This window comes from Myotis davidii, unplaced genomic scaffold, assembly GCF_000327345.1.
Source record: "Myotis davidii unplaced genomic scaffold, ASM32734v1 scaffold32, whole genome shotgun sequence".
In the NCBI taxonomy this organism is placed as follows: Eukaryota; Metazoa; Chordata; class Mammalia; order Chiroptera; family Vespertilionidae; genus Myotis; species Myotis davidii.
Genome location: NW_006286587.1, coordinates 12,169,724 through 12,180,104, shown reverse-complemented (window position 1 = coordinate 12,180,104; position 10,381 = coordinate 12,169,724). Strand labels below are relative to the sequence as shown.

Here is a 10,381-nt window from a genome sequence, read left to right as displayed (position 1 = left end):
AATTAGATCCTGCAAAAATATAAGTCTTTGTTATACTATGGTTGCAAACATCAAAAAATTTCTATATGTGACACGGCACCAGAATTAAGTTAGGGTTTTTCAAAATGCTGACACGCCAAGCTCAAAAGGTTTGCCCTCACTGCCCTAAAATGTGCTTTGTCTCCATCAACCACTCCCTGGGTTGAGTTATCATTTAAAGGGAACCAAAGACTTGAAAACTGGCCAGCTAAATCCAAGTAATGCTGGTGCAAGTAGTTTGTGTGAGAAGACAGAACTAAAAGGTCCTGGGGAACCAGCTCACCAAGAAGGTAGTGATGCAAGGCCAAGTTGAGAGGAACAAAGAAATCGCATTAATTGAATCGTACCAAGAAGAAGGACCTTACGCTGACAGATAATTTATAGAAGTCATGATTACAAATAGATGAAGTCTGTTACCAACGCTGTACCAGTATATTCAGAATGATCATAAATAGCATACCTATATACCTGACGGCTACTATAATGAAATGACTTTCAACTTGGGTGGCATTGTCAATTGCTCTGTGGCTTAGACTCTCAGATAAATTAACTCAATCATTGTTTAGCTATAAAGAACTTGATTATTTTTCTCAACCCATCTATGCCATGGGGACATATCAAACTGGACATTCCTGATTAGGAGATAAGTATTTGGATATCAAAATGTACTCAGAATAGTATGATCTTCTGTGGCCCTTTAAAGTTAGGGCTGCATAATCCACTGGGATAATTTAAAAATTAAAAGTCCAGTGAGGCAATTCATTTGTATGTGGCCTTGGCTCAGTTTCAGTTACACATGATTTTATTTTCAATACTAGAAGGTAATCCAGGGGAGAGTTGGATGGGATCACTCAGTCGTCCTTCCAGTCTCAAGCTTCTGTTATTCAGTCAGTTCTCTCTCATTTGGAGAGGACACAGATAGTGAACACATGGCTCTAGACTTCTTAGAAAGTAGAAAAATGTTTAAGGTCCAGAGTTGTTATGTTTGGCATTTAAAATGAGAAAGTTTTCCCTGTCAGCATGGCTCAGTGGTTGAGCATCATATTAGAGATATAATATGGGAATGCTATGAGTTGCAGGCTCTGTCCCCAGCAGGTAGGGGGAGAGAAGGAGGAGGGCAATGCAGGAGACAGCCAATCAATGATTCTCTTCATATTGATGTTTCTCTCTCCCCCTTTCTCTTCCTCTCTGAAATCAATAAAATATATATTAAAAAATAAAATAAAACGGGAAAGTTCCCTATTGTGAAGGGCATAGTAACAACAGTATCTCCAATGCTCTATGTGGTTAGAAGTGGTCAAGTACCCCTGTCTCCCTGTTCCCAGGGTCAGTGCTTACATTGAAGAGGAAGTCCAAAGGCGTCTTCAGGATTTGCGTCATGTGATTTGCAGTGACCGCAGTGTATCTGCAGACATGACGAAGGTGAGCTGAGGGAACCATACTAACGCAGTCATGCGTTTTAAGACAAGCTTTCAATAAATTATTGATGATAGTGGTGGGATCTTTTGTTACTGTTTCTCAGTGAGAAAGTTGAGATGCAAATGTTCTAGAAAAATTAAATATTGGGTGGAGCCTAATAGTTCACAAATAGTGTGAGTTCAAAAATAAGTTTATTTATTGTAAAGTTTTGAATTTCTGGAGAAAATTCTTAAGTGAATATAAAGTTTCCTAAAATGTTTTATTTACTTTGTTTGATTTATAATAAGTTTACATGTAACATTTTTCTGTTTTCTCCAAAAATACTAACCAATTTCACCTGAAACTAATACAAAATAATATTGAATGTAAACTGTAATTGAAAAAAAATTTAAATAAAAATAAATACAACCAATTTCTGTATTTAATTTGCTTGATGAATATTTCAGGCGAAAAAAATTACCTTTGAGAAAATACATATTTGCAATTTGATTTTTATCAAAATAAAAGCATTGCATTTCTATCTTGCAACTTTAAGAACTGTCCTAAGGAAAACCATGCTTTTAATATTATTCTTAGACATTTAAGATTCAGAATAAATGGTTCAGTGCTCTTATAGGCAGATGGATCAATAGAGTCATGTTTACTGTGGAATATAAATTCTATAGAAAAATTGTCATTGTTGAATGGCAAGTATGTTTCTTTAGAATTTTGCTCCCATAAATATTTCTAATCAAATCATTTTTTCTCTCCCCTATCAACACACTATAATTTAATTTAAAGGACTTTTTCTTTTCTTTTCAGAATAATGAGAAACTTCACAATGGTACCATTCAACGTAAGCTAAAATATGAGGTAGGTAATGATTTTTCAGATTGATAGGGTCGCCTTAAATTATGGCATGCTCATGTGATTAAATTTTCTTAATGTTTAGTTGCATAATTAGAACTTTGAAGTCCCAGTGAGATTAATGGCTAATAGGGAAGGCAAGCTATTCTTCCCTAAAGTTAAATGGGCTCCTGCAGATTCAAAACTGCTTTGACTTTGTTTGAGTGGCATGTAGCGGTGGTGGAGGCACTTTGCCTAGTTTTTTCTTTGGCAACAGTATCCTTTCTCTTGGTTTGCATTTGAAAGGCAGATTTATATAACCAGAATTATATATGGTGTTTAGAAATGAAACTGAGTGCTTCTCAATATTTTAAAATCCTGCTTACTTTATAGACTGAGTTGGCAGTAGTACAAAGGAAATAACTCTTTGTTGATGAGCTTATTTCACTATTGGATTGTCAAACTCAGGTTTATTGGGCATACAATTTCTAAGGGCTTACTAGTATTTTTCTCCACTGAGGGTCTTGTCCTTCCCATACATTCCTAAAGAAAACACACACACACACACACAAAAGAAAACAACTGGTAGGTGATACAAATCTTACAGATGGTGTTTCTAAATTACTAAACAGAGCGTGAGAGGTGGAAGCATGGGTGTTCCACAGTAGGCTTAACGGACTTTGGCCACTGCCATGTTCTCCTTCCAATCATCCAGTAATGGCATTATCTTCCTCTGGACATTCATCTCTTTAGCCGATAGCCTGGCGAAGAGCAGGCTGTTGCCTTTCATTTCTTTGTATCCATAGTGGCTGGCCTTTGACAAGGCTGGTTTGTCAATATGGTAATATCAATCTAACCAGGTAGATGAAATTAAGGAATCTTATCAAATGAACCAAGAGGCAAGAGAAGTAGGATTCAGGTTGGAACACCTGTCAATTTCTTTTGACCTTGCTGTCATATTTTCATTAAGTATGCCCTAATTACTTTTACATTTTGAACATATGGTCATGGACTCATTTGTACAACTGAATTTGACCTTTTGAAAACTGGCTCAAATGACTTAGGATTTACTTTAGAGTGAATGAAATATTAGACCAGGAGATGGATACTGTAGATCAATTCCATACAAGGTACTTCTGTCAAATTACTCAGCAATTTATTAGAGATATAATATGGAAATTGATGTCCTATATGTGAATCCAATCATATATTTTCAAATCATGCCTCAATCAATATGAATGGCTTAGGCTTTTGATTTAACCTCTGAATCAATCCACCCAATGAAACCAATGACCGCAAGAATCTTCATGTGCAAAAGAATCACGAAGGCTGCTACCACATCCCCATTTCAACTGTTTTTGACATCTTGAACAGAAAGGGTGTCTTGCCCCGCTGCTGCCCAAAGATGTTACTGACCCTTCCACCAGAGAGGAGAGGAGGGAAGTGGATCAGAACAACCACCAGAGTGATCCCATGACTTGGAGCATCTCAGACTCTGCAATTTTCTCTTCAGCATCAGGAGAGAGAGTCCACCACCCAAGGGATCAGCCCTCACCACCTGAGGCGCTGCAGAACAGTGATTGCAGATATAGTTGTCCTGAGCACATGGGTGGTTTTCAAACAAAAGGTTTCAGTCTATCTAAAATCTCTCTTCTTAATGAAAACAACACCAGCAATGCAGAACATTTTCAGGTTAAATCAGAAAATTTCAGTGAGCTGATGACTCATAAAGATGAACACAGTTTGGAAATTGAATCCAGCTGGACTCTGCTGCAACATACATGCCGAGAAGTGTCTATAAATAGTGGGAACAAACAGACCAGGCAAAACAAGTTACTCTATTGTGTATTCTCTGGAAGTGTTTCTAGTGAGGAGAATGTATCTTCTGGCATTTCTCAGAGTTCTCCAGCCTCAAAGTTGTGTAGTGAGCAGCACCCTGAGGAAGAGTTAGCTTCTAAAAAAGTTAGCTCTCCAGAGTCATCGATAAATATCAGGACAGAAGGGAACGGTGGATTAGGATATTTTTACCACAGGTTCTCCAACCTTTATAAAGGTACGAGCAGTCACCTGCTACAGGCTGGCACAAAGGTTATCAGCCAAGCCAGGCACGTGGGGAGCCTGTGGGACCCCAGTGCACTCACCTCCCAAGTAACAACATTCATCGGAAGACTGCCCTTGGTGAAGAACTTACCCCGGCACCTGCCCTTGACGTCACACTGGGTATCATCAGAATCTCATTCTCTTCCTGCAGAAGATCAGCTTGGCAGCAGCTCCAGTGAGGAGGCAGGGGCCGTCAGGCCAGCAGGGAGCATGGGGCCTTACAGAGTGCCAGGCTTCACAGCCGCAGAGGTACCAGGTTCCTCTCCAAGCTCAGTTGTCCGCCTGGAATCTGAAGAAGCTGGAAGGATCTCTGCATTTAAACAGACCCTTGTGCAATTCCCAGATCCAATGCTGAAACTTCAAGAGTGCCCTTTAAAAGACTTTCTCCAGCATGTGGCGTGTTTCCTACCAGGACTTCTGGTCGACATGCATGAGGTCAGAGGCATTTACTGGCTTGCTGTTGCTAACTGCACAGAACCTGACCCCCAGCCAGCGTGTTTGCTCCTGCTTCCTTCAACTTTATATGCTTTAGTCCTGTCAGACACCCACCTGGGCTCCATGGGCATTTTTCATGCTCTGTCTCTCTCAGGACTACGGGAGATTCAAATCGGCTTTGGTGGGCAGAGCATTCGATTCCTGGGCTCTGCAGAGAGTCTCCTGCTCACTGTATTTAGTTACAACAAAAACCTCTGTCAACAAATATGCCATGACCTTCTGTGTGTCCTGATGCCCGAGTCTGACGCCACTGCCTGCTCAAGCCACCCTTTGCTCCAGCAAGATCTGGTCCAGCTTTCTCTTGATTGGAAAGCAGAAATCCCTGATTTAGTTTTGTCAAATGGAGTTTGGTTGTCATCCAAATTCCAGAATACCATGGTTGACATGATTTACTTTCTCCATGGAAATATGGAAGTCAACATCCCCTCTCTGGCAGAGGTTCAGCTACTGCTCTACACAACAGTCAGAGTTGAAGGTGATTCTGGCCAAGACGAGTGTCAGTCACTGGTCCTTCTGAACACCCACATCGCCCTTGTGAAGGAAGATCGAGTTTTCTATCCACACGTTAGCTCTCTAAACACACCTCCTCCACGAACACAGTTTGATGTCACCAGATTTCGTGCGTTAAGTGAATTCAGGTGCATCATTGTTCCAGAGAAGAGAACATTACCAGCAGTCCAACTTGTCTTCTTTCATAAATTAAAACTTCCATCAGATTCAAAAAAGAGTCTGTCTGAGCACCCAGGATGCTCCCAAGACACCCAAAATGTCCCGCTGCTCACCAGCCCATTTTGTCTTCAGGGCAGTCGGCATGTAGCCCCTGAGGTCTGGGATCTGACCCTCAACTCTCAGGATGAGGCCCTGTGGCTGATCTCACATTTGACAAGGCTCTAGGGAGGAGGACTTGTGAAAATACTCTGCATACTCTTTGAAATCTATAAAGAACACAATTAAAGCAGTCAGGGACTATGAAGGTCTCAGTAGCTAACTGATTTAAAACTGGAAAAATGCAGACCTCTAAAATGAAAGATGCAAACATATTAAATATCTACAATAAAATAAAAATAGGTCTTAGCATACTAATAAAATATCCTTATCACCTCCTTGCTTCATTTTCTTGAGCCTGTAAATGTGGGTCTGCCTCATTATTTGTGAGGTGATTAAAGCATTTCAGACTGTGTTTGGCTTAATGTCAAGTTATAGGTGGAGTGGGCCTTTGGTTGCTGGATTCTGTCAGACTAATTTGCGCTGCCTGAAAAAGTGCCCAATTTGCGAGTGGCTTTCATGGACATCCTCTTTTCTAGCTGTGATTAGGACAGCTCTGTAACAGAGCACATTGGTCATACATCAAGGTTTCCGAAGGACCCAGAGGTTTCAAATGCCCTCCCCTCACTGTAGTAGGTAGAATGAAGATGCTACATGTGCCCTGCAGTATCTTCACTCAGTTATTTCCTTTTTCTCCTTTCAGTTTTTGTGACTATTCCTTCCCAACCTTCGTGGTTTCAGCTCCTTACCTGTTGGTTTATCTTTGATTACCTTCCCCTTATGCAACATGCCCCCATGTACCAATCCTTTGTCTGAGCCCTTGTATTTCTGTCCTAGAATGGTTCTCATCTCTGTGTCTTTTCCTAACAGCTTCTTTATGCTATCTTATCAGATATAGAGTCACCTCAGAAGGCATTCAACACTTCTCCCTGGCTGTCCTCCCTCTTGCATCTCATCTAACCCATCATTCATGACCCCTGACCAAGTGTTGTGCTGACCTGAGCCAATTGGTTTGCTGGCCTCCCTTCTGGCCTGAATTCATGCCCAAGTCGGCCTTAGATAGGTCTCTCTCCTCACGAAGTTGTCAGTTGTCCTCCTGCTCTGTAGAGGCTTAAAACTAGCCTTTTCAGAATTCTCTTCTCCTCAGTTTGACCCTTTTTTATCCACCTCCATTCAACATTTCAATAAGGAATCGGGTTGCATGTTTTGTGTCTGTTTTTTATGTCATCTGACCCTGGGTTACTCTGCCAGTGTGCTTCTGTTTCTCAGGTATGTGTGTTCTACTAAATTACTGAGTCTTAGCAAGAAGGAGGTTGATATCTTAATTGCTCCATCCACTTTGATTCCCATTCCAACAAGGATCAAACCACACTGATGTAGCTACTCATCGAATGATGATGCATGTAGTTGAGCAAGTCAGCTATTCCGTTAAGTCATTCATTTCACCCCTGGCATGGTGGGTTATTTTCTGTTCTGGTCAGACCTTTTGATAATGGTCAATGATAATATTGTAGCATACTCCCTCTTCATTTCTCTTCCTAATTGAACATGGGGACAGGTTCAAAGCTTCACCCATCCAGAAACTTACCTTCTCCCTTTGGCAAAGAAATGTAGAGCCTCCCTCTTTGCAGCATCAGAGCTAACAACAAGCTACTTTTCCTTAATAATTTTCCTCTCCCCAGGTTCGGGGGAAGTGAACAGGAAAAGGCAAGAAACTAGAGAGTGTATGAGGATCCACACACTGGTGGCTACAGCCCTGTTTACAGTGGTCAAGTGGAGGCTTTTTGAGACAATAGAATTCAATTGTTTTTAGGTAAAGCCTGTTTTTGTCACGCCCACAGCTCCCCACCACCACACACAGACACTTGTACACACCCTATTGCCATATACATGAAGGCTTTTGAATCTATGACAAACAAGCACATCATGAAAATTAGTTTGTCACATTCTTGACTGGTAGATCTTCTATCATGGAAAAGTATCAAAAATAAACCATGATAGAGGAGTCTAACATGACAGCAGTCAGTACCAGAGTGAGGGTTAGAGTGTGAGTGGGTGAGCATGTGTGAGGGAGAGTATGTGTGCTTGTGAGTGTGGTGGGCATCTGTCTGGTGGTGGGGGAACTTGGGGCAAGCAGTTTGTGTGCTCATGGCTGGGGAGCCATTGGCTGCTGCTGTGTGCTGCTCAGCCGGGTACTTCTCCTGCTTGAGATTGGATAATGAGCCATTTTGGATAATGAGCCTGAAGATCCTCCCTGAGCACCCTGAATATCCTCCTTGGGAATAAGTTGGGGGAGTGACCCATGATCCAGTGAACTTAGATCACTGTCCAGTGCACCCAGCCCCACCACTGCAACCAGGCACTCCCAGCTCTGCCACTGCTACCTGGAATCCCCAGACACTGGGATCCACCACTGGGGAATCATGAGGAAAGGATCTAAATGAAATGGTGGCAAGGAGTTTTTCAGATATAGAGTTCAAAGTAATGTTTACTAGTATAAGTATCCTCAAACAACTTACTGATAATTATAAGCATCTTAATGAGCACTACAAGGAACTTAGTGGGAACTATATCGGCATGAAACTATGGGGTGATGAGGGTGTTGTGGGAGGAGGCAGAGTACGGGAGCAGGTTGGAAGAGGTTAATGGGGGGCAAAGGAGGATTTATGTAATACTTTCAATAATAAAGATTAAAAGGAAAAAAAATGGTTTAAAAGTTTAGAAACCATGACTAAGAACCAATTGGAATTGAAAAATGGCAGCTAAATTAAAGAATACCCAGGAAGGAATCAATAGTAGATGAGAAAAATCTGAGGACTGAATCAACAAATTAGAATACAAGATAGAAAAGAAACATCCAGTCACAGCAGCAATTAGGAAAAGAAATGAGAATGAGGATGGTTTAAGGGAGCTTTAGGACAACATGAAATGTGAGAACATCCACATTATAGGATAACCAGAAGAAGAAGAACCTGAGCAAGTAATAGAGAACTGTTTGAAGAAATAATAACAGAAAACTCTCCTAACCTGGTGAAGGAAAAAGTCACACAAGTTCAGGAAACACAGGGAGTCCCAATCAAGATGAACCCCAAAGACCTGTATCTAGACGCATCATAATTAAAATGCTAAATGTTAAAGACAAAGAAAGAATCTTAAAGGCAACAAGAGAGAGGCAGAAAGTTACCTACAAGGGAGCTCCCATTAGACTATCAGCTGATTATTTTAGTAAAAACACTTCAAGCCAGAAGGCAGTGGCATGAAGTATGCAAAGTAATGAAAAGAAAAGCAAGAATCCAAGACTACTCTATCCAGCAAGGCTATCTTTTAAAATTGCAGATGAAATAAAGAGCTTTCCACACCAAAAGAAAAAAAAAATGCTAACGGAGTACATTACCACCAAACAGGCATTGCAAAAAAACTACTAAAGGGACTAGGTTAAGAAGAAAATAAGAGGATAAGGAACCATAATCCACATATAGGATGTCTATAAGAGACCCACCTCAGAACAAAAGATTCACACAGGATGAAAGTGAAGGGATGGAAAAAAATATTCCATGCAAATGGAAATAATAAAATGGTAATACTCAATTGGTATTGCTCAGTGGTTGAGCATTAATCTATCAACCAGGATGTCATGGTTCAATTCCTGGTCAGGGTAAGCCTGTGTTGTGGGCACAATACCCAGTAGGGGATGTGTATGAGGCAGCCAGTCAGTGATTCTCATTATTGATGTTCCTATCACTCCCTTCCTCTCTCTGATATCAATAAAAGCATATTTTAAAAATAATAAAGAAAAAACTGAAGTAGCAATATGAATATATGACAAAATAGACTTAAATATAAAAGCTAAACAAAGATACAAAATAAGCCTTAACAAATTCAGGAAAAGTTAAATCATGTCAAGCATCCTCTTAGGTCGTAATGGCATGAAACTAGAAATCAACTACAATTAAAAAACAAACAAATTTGCCCTAGTTGGCATTGCTCAGTGGTTAGAGCACCGGCCTGTGCACCAAAGGGTTGTATGGCCAATTCCCAAGTACATACCTGGATTGTAGGTCCGATGCTCCCGGTCAGGGTGTGTGCAGGGGGCAAACAATCAATGTGTCTCTCTCCCATGGATGTTTCTTTTTACCCTCCCTCTTTCTCCCCCTTCCCCCTTCCTTCCACTCTCTAACATCAGTGGGAAAAATATCCTCACTCCTCAGGTGAGGATTAAAAAATAATAATAAAGTAGAAAAAAGCCTCAAAAACATAAACAAATGGAGGCTAAATAGCATGTTATTCAAACAATGAATGGGATTACCAATGGGATCAATGAAGAAATAAAAAACTTCTTGAAAACAAATGAAAATGATCTCACAATAACTCAAAATATATGGAACACAGTGAAATCAATCCTGAAAGGGAAGTTCATAACATTACAGGCCTACCTCAAGAAACATGAAAAAACTCAAATAAAATAGCTAACCCTACAACTAAAAGAATTAGAAAGAGAACAACAAAAAATTCCCAGAATTAGTAGAAGGAAAGAAATAATAAAGGTGAGAGCAGAAATAAATGACATAGAGACTAGAAAAACAACAACAAGATAAATGAAACCAAGAGCTGGTTCTTTGAAAAGATAAACAAGATTGATGAACCTCTAGCCAGACTCACCAAGAAGAAAAGAGAGAGGACCCAAATAAACAAAATCAGAAACGATAGAGGCGAAATAACAACAGCCCCCACAGAAATACAACTGACTGTTAAAAAATAC

At 40.4% G+C, this 10,381-nt stretch overlaps 1 protein-coding gene across 1 annotated transcript in view; it reads left to right on the top strand.

Annotated features, from left to right (window-relative positions):
• KIF16B (kinesin family member 16B) overlaps positions 1–10,381 on the top strand; it is a 275,124-nt gene that overhangs the window by 184,477 nt on the left and 80,266 nt on the right. The window contains exons 22-23 of the mRNA XM_015560287.1: positions 1,344–1,440; positions 2,239–2,289. Of these exons, the coding sequence (XP_015415773.1) occupies positions 1,344–1,440; positions 2,239–2,289 (148 nt within the window). The remainder of the gene's footprint in view (positions 1–1,343; positions 1,441–2,238; positions 2,290–10,381) is intronic.